General features: G+C 40.6%; 1 protein-coding gene across 1 annotated transcript in view; it reads right to left on the minus strand.

The window, feature by feature from the left end:
* Positions 1–395: 395 nt before the first annotated feature.
* LOC119646456 (protein scabrous) overlaps positions 396–26,696 on the minus strand; it is a 133,509-nt gene continuing 107,208 nt past the window's right edge. The window contains exons 3-4 of the mRNA XM_038046906.1: positions 18,612–19,184; positions 396–1,872 (exon numbers count right to left, since the gene is read on the minus strand). Of these exons, the coding sequence (XP_037902834.1) occupies positions 1,066–1,872; positions 18,612–19,184 (1,380 nt within the window). The 3' untranslated portion in view covers positions 396–1,065. The remainder of the gene's footprint in view (positions 1,873–18,611; positions 19,185–26,696) is intronic.

Below are 26,696 nucleotides of genomic sequence, written 5' to 3' on the forward strand. Positions count from 1 at the left end.
AGAAATCAAGTCCGGTAAATGTTGCCTTTTATTATTTCTGCACTGCCCCAAAAAGTTCCGAAATTTAGAAAAATATTGATACACCCACTGTAGAAAATTCTATCCCCGAGAATTATTTTGAAACATCCCCAAACGAACAACTCAGAAAGGAAACATTAAGTTTGGATAAAACACACCGAAAATTCTAGATACTCATCCTTAACAACGTTGGGAATTCTGAAATTTTTCAATGCCCGGAAACTCTTTCGAATGAAGTTCTTAATCTTTCCATATAGAATTGGAATTCATCCATTCATTGTCGCTTTCTCGTGAAGCAAAAGATAAAATTCGGTGCCTATGATGAAATGCAAATAATAAAAACACTACTTTCTTCCGGCTAATAAAATAGTATAAGCTTGGGTTACGGGGTAGGTAAATCATTTATTATAAAGTTCAATAACAACTGGGACTATGCTAAATTTAAATAAACTTGAAATATATGAATGGATGCTCACAACATTATTTTGGTTTTCGAAAGTCTTACTGATAACATTCATGCAACGGCTCCCACCTTCAGCAACAAGAACAGTTTGCTTCCATGTTGGCGGTTCAGAATAATATTACTTTAATCCTGACTAACTTAACTCAAGAAAATCTTGTATCTGTTCTGATTCAAAATTGCTTAAAACTTACTTTTTCCAGAAAGAAATTAGCGCCCAATGTGGGATAGTAGCAAAATGTAGATTTCCTCTAGTTTGTTAAAAGTACGATGCTTTATATTAGATTTTTAAATTATGAGTGAAAAATTAAATAAACTTTAGCATAATAATGAATGAAAATATTGTCAAATATTCAGAGAAATCTGGAAACACAGGAATAAGCAACTAAAACCTTCTCAATAGTAATAATTTTCTCGTAAAATATCTCGCAATATTATCTCAGTATCTATGTACAAGCTCAAGTGATAAATAATAAAATTGTATAAATTACTATACACCTAGCCTAATCCTATTCAAACTATGACTATTCCTAAAAAATGTATCTTTGTCTTTCAAAAAGTTAACGAAAATCCTATTCGACTGCACTTCAAACTACAGTAGCGATGGTTGTGGTGATGCTATCTGTTGTCAACGAACGGTCACTTTGGCTCGGGCTGGTCACGCTCGCACAGGAAGCTTTTCTATTTACCATTATTTGACTTGATTTGACGGCAATCCATTCATTTCGCGCCGCGTCAAACCATGTCAGGCCCAAATTGTAGCGACCGTTCAAATTGGCATGTTGACAATGTGAGAACCACCACCCACCCTCATAGTTTGCAGCGCAATGCGTATTCGATATATCACGATCCACATCAATTGCTGAAAATTGCATGCGATTCTGGTAGTCGAGAGCATCTGATGCATTCCCGCTATAACCACCCACATGCAACCGGTATCCATCCTCTCGTGAAGAAACGTAGAAATAGTCATAAAGGGCATACCATGTGTTATCGTAAATGTCCTGCATGATGATTTTCAGTCGCGTGCAGTTGTCTGCGGTGAGATGGTGCAGGATGTCATTACCAATCCAGAACTCACCTGACGGACTGCCGAATCCCTGCGCATATGCCTCCCACGATCGGTTGAAGTCCACTGATCCATCGAATCTACGCTGAACAGCAGTCCAACCGCTGGAACAATGTGCGAGGGTGGGACGATGTTGACCTGCTGGAGCGATTAAATATAGTCCTGCTGCAGTGTGATTCACCTGACCACAATCCGAGGGGAGTTTGTTTACAATTGATTCGTACTGCGTTTCGACTGACTCTAGCTGGTGGATGAGGTTCGTGGCCTGGCTCGCGTAGGTCTCCTCTTCACTTAAGATAGGGCGTGAAGTTGCTTCAGACTCGATCTGAAATTAGAAAATTAACCTTATGAAAATCTAACAACATTTTTAAAATTAGAATTTATATCACATTCACCACATTTAAAAACCTAAATTCGACCGAGCAGCAGCGCTAAATGTATAGTAACAACACATGCCGAAAAAGTCACCAGCTAAAAGCCGATCTACCCCACGAAGTAATATCTGATGATGACTCCTATCGGGATTGGTTTGTCTTGATTATTGGCACCATTTGGTTTTCAAAGACCTAAACTGGATGCAATCGCGAGGGTTTCAAATCATCATTCTGCGTATCAAGCCACCGTTGTTTCGGTCGGCATTTTGGTCGCTTCCCACGTCATTCATTGTGTCTTATAGTTGGGCGACATTCAGAACCATAGAGTGCGGTCAATTTTAGATTTACGCAGTAAATTTTAGATTGGAGACGTTGGTTGATATGTCAACCGCAAAGAACGCCAGTTGTGGAACGCTACTTCATCTATTTCATAACGCAGTTCCAGTTTCATAACACTGTTCACCATTGGCTGATAGCATTGATCGGAGATATGTATATCGCCCAACTCTGGACAGGTTATTGTCAATGACAGTGAGCCGATTTCGTTGGAATCGATGGTCAAAAATTCAGTTTTATCCAAATTCAATCTGAGACTGACCATTCCATTTTGGAACAAGTTCTTCGAGATTAGCTTTGATATGAGGCGCGGAGGAAAACATCAACCGCATCAAGCAGTGTATTGGGCGCTGAATATTAGATGTACCGTATGACTTCATAACGAGAACAAAGAGGCGTGCTGAAAGGCACTTCCTTGATGAACACCGACAGAGACACGAAGCATGTTTGATTTTGAGGATTGAGGGAGTACTAAGTTTGTCTACAGTTTTCTTTGGAATACTTTTTCAAATGGTCTAATATTGTGCATACCGTCGCATCTCTTTTATCTTCCTCATCGTGGAAGCATATCTGGGTCAAATATCGGCCTCCCACTCCGATTATTCTTGTCAAGATATTCATATGCATCAGCATTTTTTCATACGCTTGTCTGAAGGTCCATACGTTACGTCCAAAACATAACACAGGTCCTACAATCGATTTTTATACGCCAAACTTCCCACTTTTATTTGTCCTCCAAAGTTACGGAAATGCAAAAGAATGCTTTATTGGCAAGCTGAATTCATATCTTAATCTCGTCAATCTCCTTAAAAGTTCTCATCAGTTATGTAACTGAAGTAATAGTAATACTATGCCTCCTAGTAAAACTATTCTATCCCTTTTACTTGATGTAAAGTAAATATGGTAAGTTAAGCAAGCGTATGACCAACGGAAATTTTGGTATATTCCCTACTTTCAAGTATTTCAACTTGGCGTCTAGTATTAAATATTTTCCCAGCTGCCACGACCTGCTATGCACAAGTCTCGGACACTGTCGTTGAACATATATGGAGGTCTTGTGACCCTTCTCATACAATCTGCAGACATCGCCCATTGATATACCTACCTTCCCCGGGTGGTAGTTTAGCCGGCAATGACGCACTTGGGTTGGGAATCCTCATAAACACTCCAGACTGTTTTATTTCTGGTAGGTCTAGGGACCTCCCTGCTTCTTTTCTGATCAGCTCGTTCGCTGCCTCATTGGTTTCTAACTCAATATGGCTTAGAATTTAGAGTATTCAGACATTATTGTGCAAACCGATCGTGTTCAATCTCCCGAGGCATTCCTATACCAGTTTCGAGTTTCGAAGGTTGGACCTAATTGCCTTGATGGCCACTTGGCTGTTGGTCAGGGTAGCAATGTATTGCCTCCTATATACTTTTCGAGGTTGAAGGAGGTACATCTGTCTATGGCGTATATTTCTGCCTGGAATATACTTGTGCGTTTACTTACTGACTCCGTAGATCAATGATTCCAGCGCTCACTCCCTCTGTTGTGAGTTTAAGCTGTAGGTCACTGCGACGCTCTCCCAGTTTGCCCTGTTACTAAAGTAACTAAAGTAATGAAGCTGCCGATTGTAATGTTGTTTACGTCAGTTAGTAAATTCTGGATCAAGTGGTGTTGTTCTAGTTTACAACCATATTGCATTTATGGCTTACGGTTACGGTGCTCTAAGAATGAGGAGGTGTCAGAGGAATGGGTAAGTCATCTGTAGGGTATTCGTCGAGGGTATCAGCTTAGAGAGAAAACATCATCGAATTTCTATGTTTTAAGTTTTATCTTGTTATCTGGACAACTTCTGCACCAATCCAGTAATCCTGAATAAAGCGAACGCCACTACTGGTTAATGCCATCATTTAAGGTGATGCGTATACATTCCTCAAAATTTGAAAAAGGTCTACTAGGGAAATCACCCACGTCATCTATATTAAGGAGGAAATGCGATGTGTTTACTAGAACAAAAACGGGATATTAGATTAAAAAATCATTTCCCGCAGTATTATTATTTAGTAGTATTTTTTTATCCTTTCCTTCAAGATTTTGGGGAAAAAGCAAAAAGCAACAAATTTTCTTAGCGGTCTACCGGTAATACTCACTCGAGAAAATATTCGGGCGAAATCTTCCTAGATTTTTATATATGGAAAGACGATATATTGTTATTTGGCAATTATAATTCATGGATTCAAAAATAAAAACGGTATTCATACCATTTCGAGTAGAATGTGTTACTATAGTCTCTACTCAGGAATTCAGGCCTTCTCAGCCCAAACACGTATGTATAACACTACAATAAAGTAAAAAGCCAAAGACAGGTTAGTTCAGTAGCCTAGAGCCTGTACAAGACCACCATGTCTTAAAATGCCTTTCACCTTAAGGTAGAAGCAGCGCAGACACTAAATTGAGGCATTTTAAGACGTGGTGGTCTTGTACAGCTACATTTTCCTCTGAAAATGGCACTTGCTATTAACGGTAGCTGGCGGATGATTTGTTATCTAGTTGCCACCGAGTGGAGTAAGAAACGAGAGCGATGAGAGTTGCCAGCCACGCATCCGTGTGTCAACTATACCTCATATATTCTAAAATGAATGACAAATAATTATGCAATATAATTGGGCAACAAGGTGGTCAAAGGGTAGTATAGGTCCCGGGGCGAAACGCGGATTGGTACCCACGATGGAGCATAAAACCTGGCAAATGCCTGCTGAACCAACACCAACAGCTCTACTACCAAACCCTATCTCCACCTCCACGTGGTGACCGCTGGGAGCTCTTTCTTGACGAAAAGCTGCAGACGGAGAAGGATGAAGGCGAGTCTCCCGCGCCTAAAAACGGGACAAATTGTACCAACTGGTCCTCCAGGTTGGGGGTTGGGAAGGGCTGACAACCCTACACGGAAAACAACATGTTACGAAGCCACAACAGGAGCCTCGGATAGGACGGATTTTAAAACGACGGACCCGGCAACGACAAAGGAACAACGATTTGCGCATTTTCTCATGGAACGTGCACTCCCTGTACAGAGATGCAGCTGATAAGCAGCTAGCCGATACCCTGTCCCAATATAGGGCTGATGTAACAGCGTTGCAAGAGATGCGATGGACAGGGGCCGGTTTCCTGGAGAAGAGCCACTACACCATATATTATAGCGGTCATCCAGTAAACCATGTGCTCGGAGTAGGTTTCTTAGTCAGCCAAAAAACGAAACCTGCTGTTATCGGCTTTGAAAGCATAAGCAAACGGCTATGCACTCTGCGCTTGCGAGGCAAGTTTAGAAATATAACCCTCATAAACGTTCACGCCCCTACAGAGGAGACTGCAGAGTCGGAAAAGGATACCTTCTACGAGGCAGTAGGCAGATATGATATCAAAATCATACTTGGGGATTTTAACAGCCAAGTAGGGAAGGAGCCCGTATTCAGGCGATACGTTGGCTCCCATAGCTTACACGAAAAAACCAATGATAACGGACTGCGGACTATTCAATTAGCAGGGTCACACGAGATGGTTGTTGGAATCCGTGGAAGTTGTCAGCCACGGAATACTGCCACCACCAAGTTTAGGAGAAACAGTCCGTGCAATTCATCGGCTAAAAAATCATAAGTCGCCAGGAGCCGATGGAATTACAGCCGAATTGGTTAAATATGGGGGCGACCAGTTACACCAAGTGGTTCATCAACTTGTGCTCAAGTTATGGGACAGCGAATTAATGCCTGACGATTGGCAACGAGGCATTATCTGCATCATACATAAAAAGGGAGATATCATACAGTGCAGCAATTATAGAGGTATCACGTTGCTGAGTACCATCTATAAGATATTCTCCACTATCTTGCTAGGCCGGATAGCCCCATACGCCCAGAACATCATTGGCCCATACCAAAGAGGCTTCACTCCAGGCAAATCAGCAACAGATCAGATTTTCTCTCTGCGGCAGGCGATGGAAAAACTGTTGGAATATGGACAACAGTTGCACCATCTGTTCATCGACTTTAAAGCCGCCTATGATAGCATAGCCAGGGTAAAACTGTACACGGCCATGAGGGAATTCGGTATCCCGACGAAATTAATAAGACTGACTAGGCTGACCCTGACCAATGTGCGAGGCCAGATAAAAGCAGCAGGATCACTCTCAAGACCATTTGACATCAACAACGGTTTACGACAAGGGGATGCGCTATCATGCGTCCTCTTTAACCTGGCCCTCGAGAAGGTGATCCGTGATGCTGAGGTGAATGCAAGAGGTACGATCCTCTTCAAGTCCACCCAACTACTGGCCTATGCTGACGATATCGACATCATGGGAAGAACCACCCGAGACGTACAAACTGCCTTCATCCAGATCGAGCAGGCGGCGAATAGCGCGAGATCTTGGGCCGCACATCAATGAAGGCAAGACAGAATATATGGTGGCAACGTCAGCACCGAAGACGAATCAACCAACAACATCAAACCGCATTGGTCAAACATGAAGAAGAATAAGGATAGGAGAATACAACTTTGAGACCGTTGACAATTTCTCCTATCTAGGGTCGAAAATCACAACCGATAACAGCTACGATGATGAAATCCGCGCACGGTTGTTGTCAGCCAACAGAGCCTATTTCAGCTTACAAAGACTGTTCCGCTCGAAACGTCTCACCATAGGGTCAAAGCTCTTACTGTACAAGACTATGATCTTGCCAGTCCTCATGTATTCCTCGGAAACTTGGGTTCTTAGCAAGAAAAATTGCGAACTCTTGGCCGCGTTCGAGACAAGAATCCTCCGAAGAATTTTTGGCCCCCTACATGAGGATGGACGATTCCGTAGCCTACACAATGACGAAATCTATGAGCGATACCATGCCCGTCTGGTTGTGGATAAAATCCGGCTCAATAGGTTACGGTGGGCGGGTCACTTAATCCGTATGGATGAAGATGATCCCACCCGGAAAGTCTATAAGGGCAATATCTATGGTAGGAAAAGAAGACGAGGCAGACCCTGCCTAAGATGGAGCGATGGCGTGGGCCAGGACAGCAGACAGCTTTTAGGGATATCGAATTGGTGGACCTCGGCGCAAAACCGGGATGTCTGGAGTTCCTTATTAAGGCAGGCCTAGACCGGATACCGGTTGTTGCGCCGTTGATGATGATGATGATTGGGCAACAACTTTTCGCTTGCGCAGCTCCTTGCGAAGGTGTTCTAGTCACGAATGGCATTCTACTGTTTCAATCACTCATCTATAAGCTTTCATTTTTTTTGGACACTTTTGTTTAGTTTGGTACCCTGCCCTCGGTTGCCGAGTATGTCCAATTTGTTTTACAAAGTCCTTATGTACTGTCGGACTAGGCCGTTTAGTGAACAATGTTTTTCCGTCGAGATGTTACCATTTGGACTCACTTGAAGTTTGCCGTAGCCAATTTTCCTTCAGTATATGTACAGTTGAAGTGCCCATTATTTCATTAGGTTCGTTAACCACTTCCTCTCACATATGGCTGCATAATTGCATTGGTGTATTGTGGACTGTTGATCTAACTTAAAGCCATGTACATTGCTCCCGTAATCACTATGTCTTATAACCAATTGTGACAGGTAATGATTTAGTTCTTTGTTCTGGCTATTCTCATTACGAGGTATCAAGTGTACGAGTCCAATATTTCGACTCCCATCTCCTGTACAATTCATCCATAGTCGCTCTTTCTTAGTTCTCAATAACATCAAATGGTTCTGTTCTCAAAATTGCCGTTGCTTCCCTCAAATCCCAAAGTCCGAGCACTCCATCCTATATAACGCTCTACAAAAAAGGCCTAATAATGTCCCACTAATACATACGCTAAGAATGCACGGGCTCATGCGTCCTTTTATGTTATACTCTAGAAATCCTTCTTAGCTTAACGAAGCTTAGCAAGTAAGGATCGCCAATTTAGTTACACAGAACTCCATTCAATTTAATCATCTAAATTAAAGGCATGCTGTCGCATTGAAAATAGAACTGAGCTCTGATAAACGATCGACAAACATTTCGCCATCTCCAATATATTTCCCTTGGTATCTAAAGATAGATAGGATGGTATTAACAGAAAACGATGACTAAGTTTTTGTTTTGGTAGTAAAGTCAAATGCAGAAAATGATCGGTCAACCGTGTACAAATCAAAATTGCTGCCAAACTAATTGGACCCGGCATTAGCAATCAATTCGAACGCTTAATTTTGAAATTATCCCATAATTCATTCGAATCTCCCCCGTAGTTCCTATTCCAAAAATGCAGCTGATGAAAATCCATTCCAACCAATTCTAAATCAATTACTATATTGCGCTACTTCGTCAACATAGACGAAATGTTTCGTAATAAACTAATGAGCAAAAGTGTTAAAATGGATAGAATACGGCCCTCGAGGTGTGAAGGACAAAAATTCTCAAAGGATTTTTTTCTATTTTGGCTACAAAGTACTTTAGTTAACAAATACTGTTCCCTCCTTCGTTGTTATCGGTATTGTAACGATTCTGCCTATCGTCGGGGTGTATACAACTTCGTGTTTCAGTTTCGTGTACCTTGTGAAGGGAGCAGATATTTTATATGTCAATGAATATTACCAGTTCTAATTTCGTGACTGCTTATTTAAATTACTTATTTCATGTGGTATTCGTAAATTTCGATTCGGTGGCAATTGAGTTTACAGCAAAGCTAGCATATGGTTCTTCCAGCCCAGCAAACTTGCTGCATTAAAAGGTTACGAACATATAGATCATAGTTTCGGAGCTTCTACAGCACAAGCCAATGACCTTAACAGCCCTCAAGTCTTGTTTCGAGAAATTACGGGAGTTTAGTCGATTGTTGTGGCTTCTGGCCTGTATAGTGAAGAAATCGGTGGATGATATCTTCCCTTCTTACTCGGATAATGGATAATATCCGGCCTAGCAGACTGTGGTGGGCGCGTCTTCAAACTTATATGGGGGCAGATGATCCAACTCGGAAAGTCTATATCGGCAACAATTATGACAAAAAGAAGACCTTGCAGATCCTGCGTCAGATAGAGCGAAGGTTAGGCCAGGGCGTCCGGGATGTGCTAGATATACCGAATTGAAAGACATTGGGGCGAAACTGCGAAGTTTGGAGTATGGATGCCAAATGTTGCGCTGTTATTAATGATACTGCTTCACCTCCTTCCGTTTAAAGGTATATAAATGTTATTCCCGGGGAGACCATGCTTCATTGCTTGCATCGGGCTATAAATGAGTGTGAATTACCCTTTTTAATATTGACTTGGCTTTGGTTCTTGTTTGATGCGATGGAACATAAATATAGAAAATCAGTTTTGATTTGAATTATTCATCTAGATTGTTCTCATTATCAGGTTTAAGCGCATTTAGTGTCATTAACTGTTTCCTTCAGATCCAGTTTGTAATTCCATTAATTTTATCAATGGACTTAGGCTTAGGCAAGCTAACTTTTTATCACCATCGTCAGTGATGGGTGAAGCTTCATCCATTCGTGAAAATTTTTGCGGAATATTTTATCTTTACTGAATTAAAAGCGCGATTTTCATTTTAATCGCGGATAAAAATTGATTTAATGGCGCCCGATGAGTGTCATGTGTCATTGAACAAAAAATGGAGAATTTAAAAGGTCCACTGCCTCGAATTCAAGCAACATCACACTGAATAGCTGCGGGCTTTAAGGTATCAATGACAATGATACAAAGTGGATGACCAGGCGTAGTGTTACTTTTTTGCATAAAATTTACTCCCAATTAACGAGGAAAAACCAACAACGAAGTGCAGATATTTCTACATTACACCCATGTGTTTCCAAGCTGGTACGACCTTGTGCGCTTGTTACCGACGACACCCCCAATACATTCATCTTCAATTTCTAAATTCAATTGACATATTCTCCGGAGATTTATAGAGTTCAATTCTCTAAATCCATCCAAAATAAATATACATGGACCTTATTGACGATTTATCGTGACACATTGATAAAAGAATCACTAAAAAGAAGATCCTTTCTTCGGTAAGCTTCTCCTGCTGTTTTATCGAATTTATCATCCTATATCTTTCATTATAAATAATTCATGAATACATTCATCCAAAAGCGAAGGACAGTCAGTACCTTCGCTAGAACTCTCGGTTGGGCTAGTTCGATTCGACATGAGAGCGACCAAGAAGCAAAAAAGTTTTTCGCCTAAAAAGGTCGTAATCAATAAATTTAAAATGTTCTGGTTCCTCCCTGCACACTTCACATTTGTGCTTGAACGCGTTGAATAACACTCAGAGAGACAAGTGGCAGTATATGTCTGGGAAAAGGTCGAATGTAATAAATTTCAAAAGTCAAATAAAAAATTTATTTAAGCCACATGATAGGTCCTATCTTTCGTCCTCCCACCACACGATAGACCAATGATTTAACCCATAATCTGCCTCCAGCGGAAATTCCAATCCAGAAACTTTTCTCAACTTAATTCAGGACTTCAGCGTGTTATTGCTCTGAATACAGAAATTAACAGTGTGTCCTTTCACAGAAGTTCCATCTAGGAAAACCACGCAGTAAATGGCAGAATACTTCAGAATTTCAGCGAATGTAAAAAGTTTCAGCACTTCATGGGAGTTCCAATTACTAGTGAAAAGTTTTTCAAGTGTCCATTCAGAATACAGGGAAACATCACTTCAAAATGTTACCAGCGTTTTTTTTTTCGGGAACAAAATAAATCAGAATTCAACTTTGTGGTAAAACAAAACTGGAAAATTCTTTACTTCAGATTCACTTCTCCTAGTTGCAAGTTCTCACACCGTGGATTCTTCCACTTAAGAGAGGTGGTTACTGGCAGATTCCTAACGCCGATGAGAGTGTCTCATTTTATTTCAAAAAATTTTCAATAAAAAAAGCTCACAAGCTTCATGCAGTAGATACTTCTCACCCACCTTCAATTTCTTTCGCTTCAATAATACGTTTTACGACTGACACTTTATGATCAGCTCTAGTAACTTTTTTCACTTAATGAGATGAAAGCCTAATGCTAACAACATTTCGAAGGAATTGCTTCAAGAAAAAAGAGAGCATTCATGAAACCTACGGAAAGGAATTGAAAGTCCTAGTTGAGCTATGACGAAGCATATTTGATTTGAGATTGGCGCAGTTTTATTTTCACACTCAACGTAAATCCTAAATTCCTAGAGAGTATTGATTATCATCCTTCGTTCGTTTCATGTTCCGAGATTTAGCTAAAGAGAGTGGAAAACTTCACCGCTACTAGACTCATATAAAACTGAATTTTCAGTGTATCGTAAAGCCGTGGTCGTATTGGAGAGTCCGAAAACATGGAATAGACAAAGGGTAAAACATCAACATGAGTTACCAAACATTCATATTCTGCTGGCCTGAGTAAGGGAACCTAGGCAAACTTTATGAAGCTCTCAAAAGAGGTTGGGTATTACATCAACTATTGTCAACGGTGAAGAAACTTTGTTCACTGCTTTGAGAGGAACATGGTGTTCTCATAATCTCTCCTTTCTTAAGGTTATTGTTCTTACTTCATTGGCATTTGTTGAGCAAGCGATAGTAGTAAAATAAGGACAAGGACAATACAATACAATTTCGAATCTGAAATGCTAGAAAATTTAGCCGACCTTTAATCGTTATCCACTATAGTCATAGAGTTCAGTCCTAGTAAAGAGCAATCCGTTTTTATAGTTCGACACTCAATCGAAAATGTATTGCGCTGGTGAGGGAACCACTTCTTCGATGTCGTACCTTCTCTCTGGAACAGGGCACAAGGTGGATGTGGAATGAATATTTAGGCGCCTCTTTCGCAAAATGTCGTTATGCCAAATATTCATGTATGTTATACCTGTTGTATTTATTGCAATGAGACGACTCTAGCAATAAGCAAAAAGCAAGGAGAAGCCACAAAAGCCCATGAAAAAAAAACCATAGAACTTAACGGGCTGCTCTACTAGTGTTACATTTTGCAAGAAATAATTTATCAGTTTTTATTTATTTGCATATTCTATACCTTTAAAGAAAACATACTAAAATTTCAGGTGCAATTAGAAGAGCAGCCGCTCATCTATACAAAAGTTACGGGGTCATACCTGGATTATTGCTTGGAAGGAAGGAGGGTTGATCAGCTCGGAGGATGGCTTCAGCAGCCAGACAGGTATTTTTCGAAGAATAGGAAGGTATATGATATGGGCCCTTGATAGTAGGTTAGAATCTGTCTGCGCCATTTACTGTTTTACCTCACATAGGGCGCTTGTCTGCCTACTCTTAATATTTCAATTTAAAATATGTTATATGAAAGTTTAGTTTTTTTAGTTAAACTCATTTTAGCCACGATGTCTGGTTCAAGTAACAATTTTGTCTATTTTTGATTACTAGGATATATGGTTGCAGTTGTCGCCCCTCCTTAATGTATGACCTCTCCACTGCCAATTAGCCTTCCGATCAGGTGCGTATGAGCGCCAGGTCTGTGCACCAACCAAGTTCTTCATCTGAGATTGTGTCAGACCAGCGAGCTCCGAGCATACGATCCAGACGTATTGACGAAAACTTAGACCTTTTGAGTAACAGTGGAGTTCACTTTCCATGTGTTACTTCCATGTTGCAAAACACAAGCACAGAAAGGTCTCAACTTAATCTTGGTATTGATTTTAGAGGGCAGCGGATGCAAATCCACCGCTGTTGATGAATTGCGCAACATCCAGTTCGGTGCCTCCTCGATTAATTTGTATAGATGAACGCCTTTGCTGCTTTGCCTATTAATGCAGATATGGAGAGTGCCATGATGCGTCAGACTTAGAACTGCTGTTTATCTTCAGTCCAACTCTACTTGCCTTCCCCGCTAAATCCAGAGCCATTTGACCAAGAGCCACGACTCGGTCAGAGTGCAAACAGATGTCATCAGCGTACTCAAGGTGTTTGAGCAAAGATGTCATTGTCTATTAAATTCCCCCACGTAGTTCAGCTAAGGTAGCACGAAGAACGTCATTGATAACAAGAAGAAATAATATTGTTGCAAAGACCTCAAAAACCCTTCGAAATTTTACTTCGGTGCAGCACGTGACATTTTGCCCCTTCGTATGTCGCTTTGATAATAGCTTTTAATTTGTCCGGAATGTCCCTCCTGCGTAGAGCACGACAAATGTACTCCCTGATCACCATGTTGAAAGCTTTCTCGAAATCGATTAATAGCAGGTGCAGCGAAGATCTAAACCCTGCATACTGTTCCTTTTCGTACGAGTGGAAGTATCAGATCTCTAGTAACTGCAGCTGCAGCGGCTTTAATTCATTTGAGTGCATTGATGGCTGAAATAATTTCCCTTCTGCTTGGAGAAACAGTCCGTATCCGCATGTTATAGTGAATAGTCATTTCATCCACAAGAAGGGAAACCTCATCGGATGTGAAACGGCTGACAACCATGGTGAAGTGTATTTTCCATCTCTTGCTCGTGCTGATCATCGTGGATAAGAAGTCGACTGTTGACGTCCTTCACAGGACCATCGAAAGATTTGCGACCACATACAAACTCTTTCGTGATGCCGAATACATTCCTGGAATTATTGCGATCTGCGGCATCTTCCGCTTCCCTGACCAGCGCAATAGCAAATTTTTTCTTCTCACGGCGTGCACTACACTTCTCGGGATTTCGCTTGGTATCGGAGTTCAAACGTACCATGCCCGCAATCGCTCAATAGAACCTTTAACCCCTCCTGTTCATCGATCCGCTTGCACGATTCCGCAGTCAACCAAATATTATGCCGCCCTTTCGGGATGTGGCCGACGACCTGTGTAGCGCCCGAGAAAAGAGCTTTTTTAATGGCCCAATGCTCATCGATATTCTCAGGCGAGTTACGCTGCTGTCCGATCAGCAAAATAGCTTTCCCACTATCGATCGCCAGTTGGATCATTCAAGCGGTCGATGTTGAACTTAGGGGTTGCATCTCCCCAAACCTGGAAGTAGTGAGGGCCGCAACACACAATCGAAAGTAAAGGACCATCAAATGAAAATTACTTTCCGAGGTCGAGTTCAGGGCCTCTCTTGTAACACACATCCAGGTGACAACTCCCAATTCTACTGCTGATCGCGAAGTGGTCAATCTGATTGCTTGTACGCCGTCGGTGAACTGAACCCCAAACCTAATAGCAAACTCTGTGCTCGAGGAATGTGCCAATAACGAGGCGGTGAAAGTCGCAGAAATCCACGAACCTCCACCCATTACCAATGCGGTCATCAAAACCCTTTTTCCCCATTCCAGGTCCGAGAAAGGTGTTATCGGATCCCACCTTAACATTCAGATCAACCATCACGATCACAATGTCACCGCCAGGAAGCTTCCCTTAGACTGCGCTTAATTGCGCGTTGAAAGCATCCTTCTTGGAAGTCTCCGTTGGTGCCTAAGATAACATAAAACTGTACAATTGTTATGCTCGTTAACCAGAACCGGAATCTTGCAGTTACAAGTCTGTGAGAAACCGGCTCCCAGAAACAACCCCACACCGGATTCACATCTGCTACCATTTGGCTTTGCAGAGCACAAAAGCATATTGACGCAAGAGAGAGAGAGGAGTACTCTCCAGAGTCCCACCGTCTTACTTCGCTTAGGCCCAGAATGTCCATCTTAACCGTTGAAATTTCCCCTCCCCTCTGTTTTTTACGGCCAGTGATGGTTACCATGGTCAGTCCCTATCCGTGGCGTTTTGTTAGCAATAAGGTTTCTAAATTTGCAGGTTGGTAGCCCATAAATTTGTTTCCCTTTTAGTTGCCTCTGTCCGGATAGCGGAGTGGTTAGAGCACTAGGCTGTCGTACGAAAGGTCGCAGTTCAAATCACACTGGTAGCAGTAGGCACGTTAAATCCCACTCTTTATTCTTAGATTAAATGAGTTGCTTTTACCTTTGGTGTTGCAGTTGCCGCCATGTTCATCGTTGTTGTATTATAGATATACATTCAGAACTCTGTGCCACCTCTTCAATCTGTATGAAAGGATTGTATACACCTGCTGATGTCCTTGCCATTATATCGATATTATTGGTAGTTGCTAGTTTGGGTAAATTTAAAGGGGATAATGCGACCAAGGAGGTCGGGAGTGGTATCATTGCTTTTATCTGGCCTCGATCGAAGGACAGGGTCAGTCTAGTAAGTATTACTAACTATTGTTTGCATACCGAATTCTCTCATAATGGTGAACAGTCTAACCCAGGCAATGCTATCATAGACAATGTTAAAGTCAATTCAAAATGCAACAACTGATCACTATATTCTACCACTAACTCTACGACTATATTCCACCAGTCATTCCACAGCCGCCACAGAAAGAAAATCTAGTTTACTGCCGATTTGCCTGAAGTGAAGTTTGGTGGTGGTAGTATCGATTACTTTTAATTGACGGGACCTCCAACTCGTCAGTATTCCGGATTTTGAGCTGTCCAGGAAAATACCATACTTCTATAACCAATATGCCCTTTCGGCAGGAATTCGTATTTCTCTCTTTTCTATCGACATGTATATGGCTTTATCCGACTTATTTTTTGGGAAAATATCCACGACTAATGCGATCGAAGTAAATGAGAAGGAATAGGACAAGTGATAGCTACTGATACCAATGAAGCAGGCCCTATCAATAGCAGTTGCCACGTTCTGAGTAGGACTCAACGATTTAAATATCTCGAGTCAGCGGCAGCAAAAGATAAGGTGTGTTATGAAATTATTCCACGCACCAGCGCAACTTGAATGAGGTGGCATTCTTTGTGATTGACGTAACAACGAACGTCTGAAATCTCTATGTTTCTTAGTGTTGACCGAGTATAAAAGACAATGAACGGCTTCTCGCGGTAATGAAGGCGAAAATGTTGCGTTGGACCATTGGCGTAACACGCCTCGATCACATCCGAAATGAGAATATCTGCGATCGACATAGGGTTGCACTGATCGCGAAAAAATTTCGAGGGAGGCGTCTTCATGGTGTCGCTATGTAATTCGCGATTACGAGAATTCACTTGCCAAGATTGGCATGAACTTCGAAGTCAATAGGAGACGACCAGAAGGCCGGCCAAAGCAGCAATGACTGACTGACGCTGAATGGCGATTTCAGAACCTCTGAAAATTATGCAACCCATCAAAACGAGCCGACAGCGTTTCTGTACTGAAAAAATTAAATCGAGAATATTTAGATGAAATCACGTCCTGAACATGACGTAACATGTGTTGCTCGTTCAAGATGAACTTCCAAATTTACTATGGTCGGTCGCAAAGCGGCAGCGCTGTTCAATAGACTGGAAAATTGTTGAATTTTCAATGCAGACATGCGCGTCCCCCATCACGTTTTCATCGGGGTTGAACCCGGCACATCTAGGAATTGCACCAAGACTTCATAGCCTATAAAATTAAGTAGCCTTCTTCGCATTACATTATTTGTAATACTGCAACTTTAAATTTAGAAAAACCAATACGAGAAATCTGAATTACGAAAAGACGGTATTGTCTAAGGCAACTCATCAGATGCTATTTAACCTCAGTCCTGTGATTGTAAGTGTCTACAAATGATAAATGCTGCTTTGTATATAATCGCAAAAACTACATGGCTGAGAATTATATCCGAGTGAAAATCGCCTTTTTTCAAACATAGATTTGGCCGAAGTGAACTTTCACCATTTTCAGTCAAACCAAGGCCAGAGGTGAGGCAACATCTGATAGGTTACCTCTGCATTGGACAGAACCGTTCAATATCCTTTTGCAAAGACTTGAAATCTTAGGCCTAAAAGAGTGGTCCATAAGCCACACATGCATAACGAAATCAAGGCTCCCAAATCCCCAACCGAAAAGTTTAATTATTTTCTCACAATCATAGGGAAACGTAGCCGAACCCGTTGTCCTCTTTAATGTTTTTATTCTTTATAGGTTTCTTGTTCCCATTAACAGAACTGACAAAAATAAGGCAAAACCAAGGACATTGGTCTTGAATTGAAAATTTTACTTCAACTAAACTGCGTTGCTTGGGTTGTGGCCAACACACGTCACTGATTAGAAAAGATATCAAAAATCAACATGTCTATTCTGGCTTTTCAAAAAGCTTCTGACATATGTGTTTTGATAAACTTCAAACAATGTAATCTGACCAAAAAGCGACCTACTATTTATTTGTCGAATGATTTTTAAAGTTACCAGAAAGCTTAAACTTGAACTGAATTTTTATTGCCTACACGGATTGTCTTAAAACGTCGATAATTAACCCTTCTCCGTACATTTATTATATCCAAACTATTGTCCAAACTCGGAAAATTGACAATGATCTAGAAGAAAGACAAAGAAAGCTGCCAGTTTCCAATCAATTTACCAAGTATTATTTTCAGAATAAGAAGGGATTGGGGTCATATTTAGATTATATTACATCAGATTGATGATATTTCATTGCCTTTTATTTGAAGCTAAGCTGTCGAGGTAATGGGAACAATGGCGCAAGTTCCAACACGGAACAAAAGCTATTGTTTGATCGTAATTATCTAAGATGTGCAAACAAAGCTGTTTACAAAGATCGATTCTACTTTTCTATTCACCGTTTTTATTTTGTATTTAGCATAATCATTTGTTTTCTGAATTTCCATCCATTATCACTGCCAAAGATGGAAAATATCCAGAACACCCAAACAAACGATTTCCTGATACCTATTGTCTCTCGCTCGTCCTGATCGAAACAATGCCAGGTATATAAATATACACATAATTGGCTACCTCGCATCTGACTTCTGAGCGTTCTCCAACTACAATCGAGACAGAAACTCAAGAAGGAGAGCCGTTCTCGTATATCAAACATTCCAAGAACGAACAGACAAGAGAAAAAACTTATCATAAATTTTCCGCGCGAATAAATTTCGTTTTAGTTCAACAGCCCAGAAGCACCGACGCTTCACACCATTACACGCAAAAAGCAGTCTCGAAGGTTTTGAATTCCATCCTGAATTTCCATTTTTCTCCCGGACCATGATTCTAAAAATACACAGGAAATAGAAAATAACGCAACTAGGCAAAAACTAGGACAAAACGAAGATGATTGGGATGGTTGGTGTTGTACCCAGTGAAAGGTAGAGTTGAATCAGCAACAACTATAGATCCCAGGATAACACATTAGCATTCAGCAAAGGAGGAAACGTGTTGGAAACGCCGGAATTCGAACAGTGAATTTGACGCAGCTCCCCTAGCTTTTATTAGGGAAAATTTCAAAGAAACAGAGGAAATTCATTTAGCCATAACGTATCGAATCGCACAATCTGAGACCTTCAGCAGGTGGAGCAATCAAGCTTGTGGAAAGCATTCACCTTATGCATTTCTCAGAACATTACCTTTTCTATGCGTCCATGCAGCATTGATTTGTGAGCATCCGTTGCGACCTGCAACCGTTTTACATCTTCTCGTAATTTGTCAATGATATTTTGCATGTCTTTTAGGTTCACACGTTGGTCCTGCAGCATACTAACACTGACAGCCATCGCTTGCAGGCTCTTGGCGGCATTATGCTGCTCCTCCCGCAGTAAGCTCTGCTCCGAGTTCAACTGGGCCGAAGTAAATTCCAACTTTGAGAATTCCCGCTTCATGTCCGGTATGCTCTTATCTACCTTCGCCTGTATCCCCTCGACGTCCTCGAGTAGTTCAAGCATTGATCCATGTAATTTGTCCAGGGTGGCAACTTGCCTGCTGAGATTGAAGTTAGCATTCGCCAGACGCCGTTGTTCCACCTCCAGATTTTGTATCCTTTCGCCGATGCGGTGATATTGCATCTCCGCTAGTTGGTGCTTGATGCTACGCTGGGAGATTTCGATGTCGTGAACTTGCTGGCGGAGAAGGCGTTGATGTCGCATTCGATGATCTGCTTCGGGGGCAGGATAATCACCATTCGTCGTCGTTGCAGAGTTGGACTGAAAATAGTTGAGAGAATACAAAGATATGATTAGAATGGTGCATGTACGGAGATGGAGGAAGAATAGTAAAAAGAGTGGGAAGGAACTTATTTTCAGAATTTGAGTCACGTTTGAATGGCGTACGTGAGCGGAGAGCTGTTAACAGTATCTGTTCGCGGTTGACTCCCTTTAATTAATTTGCGCTTAAATTAAATGGGGTTTTTAATATTTTGGGTTGGAGTTTCGTTAAAATTAATTTTTCCTTCAAGTCACTTGTCTATGAGAGAGTATTTGCGTAAACGAAGGGATGCCCATGTTTTCCTAAATTTTCCAATTGCTTGTTTAATTAGATCTGCTGACTGATGTGGTATTCATGACGGCGCACATAAGGACAAACGACCATATTACGACGACAAAATCGATTTTAAATATTTTTCCCAAATTTAAAAAAAATGCGCCAGAAATTTACACTATAAGTCCCTTTATTGTGAACTAGAAAAAATTTCCTTTTTTCTGCGACACAGCGCTCATCCCATGCGCGCAAAGTTGAGTAATTGTTTCTATTCGTTGATACTGGTGAGTGACAACAAATTGTTGACAGTTACTATACGGTCGTTATACTTTTGTTAGTAAGAAAAATTAAAGTTTTGTATCATGAATTTAGAATCATCAGGTAGGTACTTTAATTTGCAGTTATTAATATCATTACTGTGTACGAAGTAATTACTTAGTATGCGTATCACAAAATACTACTACTTGATGTTTAAAAGAAATTGAAATTTTGACTTTTGCTTGTGTTACAAAAAAAGTTCCAAAAAGTTCCATGACTTTTTTTTACTTGTTTTGTAGCACAACGTATAGCTGATAAAGGCATGTAATACTCATGTCCCCCCGTTTCCCCCTTTTCTTAAAATCGCTAAATTTCTTTCAGGTAGTCGACTTGACCCTGTTCCTAATGAAAGTCGAATTAAGAAAGGGGAACTTTTTACAGTGCTAAGAAACAGCCAATTCAACAAAATGTCATCAGCCAAATGTAATCAACAATTGATTGGCTACATAACGGAAAAATTTGCCATAAACGAACTTTCAGAAAATTGCTCAAAGCAACTGAAAAATATAGTAAAAACGTTTGTTGCAAAATTATTTATAAAATGACGCAATTCTCATTACACGTATGAGCGGTTTCGGAACAACAACATGAAATGGCTTGATGAAGATTTAAAACTTCCAGATATATTTGAATTAGAGCCGCTTCGGCTATCCGGAAGGCCAAAAAAGAACTTTGAAGAAAGTTCTTTACGTACTAAGCAAAGGCAGATCAGTGAATTAACATCAAGCATACGCACAGACAAATTGTACATGGCCACAGAATCAAGCTTAGTCAAATCTGGAAAGAGAAGTGTAGCTAAGGTTGTAAAATTAGCCATCCAATCTTCACCCAACAGAATAAAAAAAATTAAGACTGCTCACGATACACAATCCTCTGGTTCTATAAGAGCATACAACCCTGAAGAGGCTTTAGGTCTTGTATGATAGTTGATCTTGGCCTAACCAAGGAGGATTATATAACCATGCGAGTTGGAGCGAAGGAAAGAGGGGCTGACATTTACCCTTGGTATCATTTAATAGTAGAGGCAAAAAAGATGTGTTATCCTCCAAACATTACCGTTTCTGAAAAAGAAGCTTTTGTGCCCTTGCAAGATCTTCTTACACATACAGCAGAACGTTTGACACAAGTACAGGCTGAAGTAATTCTTCAGAATATTTCGGAGAACTCTAATATCATCGAAATTTATTACAAATGGGGTTTAGATGGAAGTGGTGGGCATAGCATAAACAAACAGAATTTTGCAGATAATTCATTATATGCCGATTCTAACATTATTTTGTGTACAATAGTGCCATTGCAAATGTGTCAATCTAATAATAATAAAAAACAAATATTTTGGAATAATTTAACTCCATCATCGACGAGATATTGTCGTCCAATTGCATTGAAAATAAAAAAAGAAAATATTCAAAATGTGAAAGACGAATATAAAGAGGTGGAAAAACAAATTTTGCAATTGGAGCCTACTATTATTCGTATGGATGCTAAGGAAATAAAAATTAAACATGTACTCATATGTACCATATGATGGAAAAACGATTAATATTTTAACTGAAAATACAAACTCGCAGGCGTGTAATATTTGTAAAGCTTCTGCAAAAGATTTAAATGATTTAGGAAAATTGCAAAATAGGGACTGTGATGAAAGCGCGTTTAAATTTGGTATCTCTGTACTACATGCTCATATTAGGTGCTATGAATATTTGTTGCACATAGCTTATAAATTGGAAATAAAGCAGTGGCAAGCAAGAGGTGAAAATGCAAAAGCAAATGTAAAGGAAAGAAAAACTAAAATAGCTACTGAGTTCTATAATAAATTGGGCCTCGTTGTCGATCAGCCGAAGCAAGGTGGAGGCAATAGAAATGATGGAAACACGGCAAGGAAATTTTTCGAGAATCCTTCACTGTCATCTGAAATAACCGGAGTTGATAAGGAGTTAATAATACGATTTTCAAATATACTTTCTGTTATTTCATGCGGGCATTACATCAAGGAAGATATTTTTAAAATATATTGCGTTGAAATGGCACATCTGGCTATATCTCTTTACGGCTGGTATAAAATGAGTGCCACGGTTCACAAACTCTTGTTACATGGTGCTGATATTATAAAATCTTTACCTTTGCCAATAGGCCAGTTATCTGAAGATGTCATTGAAGCAGGCCATAAGGAATACAAAATTTTAAGGCAATGCCATTCCAGGAAAACATCAAGAATAAATACAAATGTTGATATATTTAATTAGATGCTTGTATCTTCGGACCCCATTGTAACAAGTAAACGAAAAAATCCCAAAAAGAATAAAACCAAATTTAACCAGGTGGTAATAAGTATGCTAAGAACTCCTATTTGCTGTGCGAATGAAGACGAAGAAGCAGAACTCTAATTTTAAAAAAATGTACTTATATTTCTACTATACATAATATATTAATAGATAAGAATAAGTCCTTTTGAAATACAAATTTTTATTTAATTTTTTGTTTTATTAATATTTCCGCTGTCTGTTAATTCCCGTGTACATTTTTTAATAAATCTAACGTCAAATTGGGTATATTGAATCGTTAAAACCACTAATGTGAATGAAATCTCGTATCTTCAAATGTCATATTGGATCCGCCATTTTGAAATTTTACTCGAATTTGTAACTAGCAAACTCTGTTACCCTTGAATTCTATGTTTTACCAAAATCGCTCTCATAAACAATGAGCAAATAATTTTGTCAGGCTAAAATAACGATTCGTCCCAGTGTGCGGCGGTACAATGATTCATACAATTACATGCAATCGAATTAGCATTCAAAATTTCAGGATGGCAAAATAAATAGAAAAAGAAAAATAAAATACGAACATTGAAATTCACTAGAAATATGAGGACTAACTTGAGGAGGTATTTATATATAACAAGGCATCTAGAAGATGTAGCCGAAAATCGAAAGATTCAAGCACCATACTTAAAACATAGAAAGAAAAAGGGAAGACTTGCTGGTGGCCGCAAACTTTCGGTTGGCTCAGTCAAAAATGTGAGTGATAGACGCTCCAGTCGTGATAATGAACAGTTCGAGAGATGGGAAAGACACTGCACCACGGTTTTCAACCATATAATAGCTAGTGAAGTTAGTGATTGTGTATGAAATAGCTAGTCACCATTACATGCGGATACTCAAAGCATGAATTTTTTTCGGTCATCAATGGAACCAAATGCCAAGCTGCAGACGTCTGCTGGCAGAGCTATTCATCGCCATATCTTCAGTTACTGAGGATTATTTCTTCTCCGAATCCCCTGCATTGACCATATTTATACTGCGGGGATACTTTTGGAACAGTGCGCTGAGTTTACATCCCCTCTCTACACAACGATTTTGAAAACGTTTCCTATAGTCTCAAAAGAGTGTATATCTAGAAAGTTTTACGCAAGGGAGGTGTTCCACAGAAACTTATAGCTAGTATCAGACCGAAGTACGATGGTGTCAAATGTTACATACTGCATTAATGTGGCATTTCGGAGGAATTTGAAGCCCGAAACGGATTTCGTTAAGATTGGATATTATCACCAATATGCTGTCGGCGACGTCCCTTTTCCGGCCTTATTTGGAGGATGTGGAGAAATTCAGTAGACCATCCTCCATCCTCAGCCACCTCGACTACGCTTATGACATTTGACTGTTCCCTCATCGAACCGAATGGCTTCGGATTCGAAAAGGTGTGCAGAGTCGGATCGAAAGTTAGTACCAACAAAACCATAGTTCTTAGCATAACTGGTTATCTAACTCTCCCGTCATGTCCTCGGGTTATTCAGGCTTGAACCAATTTCGAACCAATAAAATTGTCGGCGTATGGACTAAATTAAGCGGAGCGACAACTTTACTTTTAGTTACAGCATACAATAGGATCCAATATTCCATAGAACAGTGGATGAATTGTGCAAGCTCCTGAGAAACTTCTGATCAAAACCGAATACATACTGGAATAAAGAATATGAATCGTCATTTTTGATGGATAAAAGAAACAAAACAATTTGCTGATTGACTGCTAAACTGATAAACAAGAGATTTTGTACAACTGGCATTCAAAACAAGTAGCTGGCATTCTTCGCCCTTTTCCACTGAAGAGAGGCAAAAGGAAAGCCTATGACTGAAAAGTGTGCAAATCCGATATAAGTAGATGAAATGAAGATTCAAAACGATTGGAAGAATCAGATGTTTCACCATCCTCGAAGAAAGTAAAATTCAAAGCGAAACGTAGTTTCGGAACATTGACCCCAAATTATACGAAACTGATTCCATTAGATTTCTGTAAGCTTTAAATGGCTCATACTAAAAGAAGCGAGGAAATCATTATCTAGCATTTTATTTCTTAGAAGATATGAGATACCTCTTTCCGCGTGAGTCGTGTTCCAGGCAGCTATTGTAATCAGCATCAACGCATCCACGCTAGTATATCAAAACTCCCGGATTTTTTCACCCCGAGCAGTCTATTCGGTTCGAATCAGCTTGGTTTTTAACCCCCAAAACCCAATATCCCTTATAAGTGCGACTTACCTTCCCATTAATAACTGTGCGCACTCAGGTTTTTGTACCGCCTGAGATTCTTGAAGTCATGGTAAAAAATTCTTGAAATCATGGTAAAAAAGAAGGAGTTGATACCATAACGTATAACCTTCCAAATTGTGAATCATGAAGTGTTTATTTGGGTTCCCAAGGGTAACCCGAAGTCGATCAGATGCAAGTCCATGCTACAAGAAAATTGAACGTGCCCAAAGAAGATGCAAATGTTGTCGTTAGAAGGCACAATTTATGTGTAGAGATTGTGGTGTTAGGCTCCTTATCCACTGATGATATAACCTCTATAGTTACAACTTACAATCACTAAGATTTCCTTCTTTACTTTTCAACTGTACACCCCCCTAAAGGGGGCGCCCTGCTAGCAGTTCTTCATCAGTAGGGAAAGTGCTAGAAATTGTAGATTTGTTCCAAACTGAGAAAAATAGAAGGAATACTATAAAAAACTTGATTTTTTTTCCCGCATGTCACTTGAGAGCGAGATTTGAAAGTGGGTGTTGGCCCACTTTTTGCCTGTTACACCTCGTCGTGGTCTTTAACGCTTTCTAATTGGTTCTTCACTTTATTTGGTCTGCTGGTGAATATTACTTCGATGTTGTGTTAATGACTTTCGAAAATTAGATGCTTTCGAAAGCCTCATAACCTACACTTTACCTGTGGATGAAATGAACAACGGTGATCTAACATTGTCGGTTGCTATTTGGATTAACTTATCACGAACTCCGTCGAGCGGAGAAGCGACTTCACAGACGGAAAAAGGAAGCCTGGGAGAACCAACAAGTCTGTGAACTAGAAAAGTACAGGGAGCAACCGCACCAGGCGCGGAAGTTTTACCAACAAGTCAGCAGGATGAAGCCTTATACACCTCGATGCTCATCCTGCCGAGACAAAGAGGGAAATCTGATTTCCGACAGAATGGGCATATTAGAGCGATGGGTTGAGTACTTTGATGAGCTACTGAACAACCAGAACATCGGCGAGTTGGAGGTCCCGCCAACTGAAGACGACGGACAAATACTGCCACCACCAAGTTTAGGAGAAACAGTCCGTGCAATTCATCGGCTAAAAAATCATAAGTCGCCAGGAGCCGATGGAATTACAGCCGAATTGGTTAAATATGGAGGCGACCAGTTACACCAAGTGGTTCATCAACTTGTGCTCAAGGTATGGGACAGCGAATCAATGCCTGACGATTGGCAGCGAGGCATAATCTGTCTCATACATAAAAAGGGAGATATCACACAGTGCAGCAATTATAGAGGTATCACGTTGCTGAGTACCATCTATAAGATATTCTCCACTATCTTGCTAGGCCGGATAGCCCCATACGCCCAGAACATCATTGGCCCATACCAAAGAGGCTTCACTCCAGGCAAATCAGCAACAGATCAGATTTTCTCTCTGCGGCAGGCGATGGAAAAACTGTTGGAATATGGACAACAGTTGCACCATCTGTTCATCGACTTTAAAGCCGCCTATGATAGCATAGCCAGGGTAAAACTGTACACGGCCATGAGGGAATTCGGTATCCCGACGAAATTAATAAGACTGACTAGGCTGACCCTGACCAATGTGCGAGGCCAGATAAAAGCAGCAGGATCACTCTCAAGACCATTCGACATCAACAACGGTCTACGACAAGGGGATGCGCTATCATGCGTCCTCTTTAACCTGGCCCTCGAGAAGGTGATCCGTGATGCTGAGGTGAATGCAAGAGGTACGATCCTCTTCAAGTCCACCCAACTACTGGCCTATGCTGACGATATCGACATCATGGGAAGAACCACCCGAGATGTTCAAACTGCCTTCATCCAGATCGAGCAGGCGGCGCGAGATCTTGGGCTGCACATCAATGAAGGCAAGACAAAATACATGGTGGCAACGTCAGCACCGAAGACGAATCAACCAACAACACCAAACCGCACTGGTCGAACACAAACACGAACAAGAATAAGGATAGGGGAATACAACTTTGAGACCGTTGACAATTTCTCCTATCTAGGGTCGAAAATCACAACCGATAACAACTACGATGATGAAATCCGCGCACGGTTGTTGTCAGCCAACAGAGCCTACTTCAGCTTACAAAGACTGTTCCGCTCGAAACGTCTCACCATAGGGTCAAAGCTCTTACTGTACAAGACTATGATCTTGCCAGTCCTCATGTATTCCTCGGAAACTTGGGTTCTTAGCAAGAAAAATTGCGAACTCTTGGCCGCGTTCGAGAGAAGAATCCTCCGAAGAATTTTTGGCCCCTTACATGAGGATGGACGATTCCGTAGCCTACACAATGACGAAATCTATGAGCGATACCATGACCGTCCGGTTGTGGATAAAATCCGGCTCAATAGGTTGCGGTGG

The sequence above is a fragment of the Hermetia illucens genome, chromosome 1 (genome assembly GCF_905115235.1).
Source record: "Hermetia illucens chromosome 1, iHerIll2.2.curated.20191125, whole genome shotgun sequence".
Classification (NCBI taxonomy): Eukaryota; Metazoa; Arthropoda; class Insecta; order Diptera; family Stratiomyidae; genus Hermetia; species Hermetia illucens.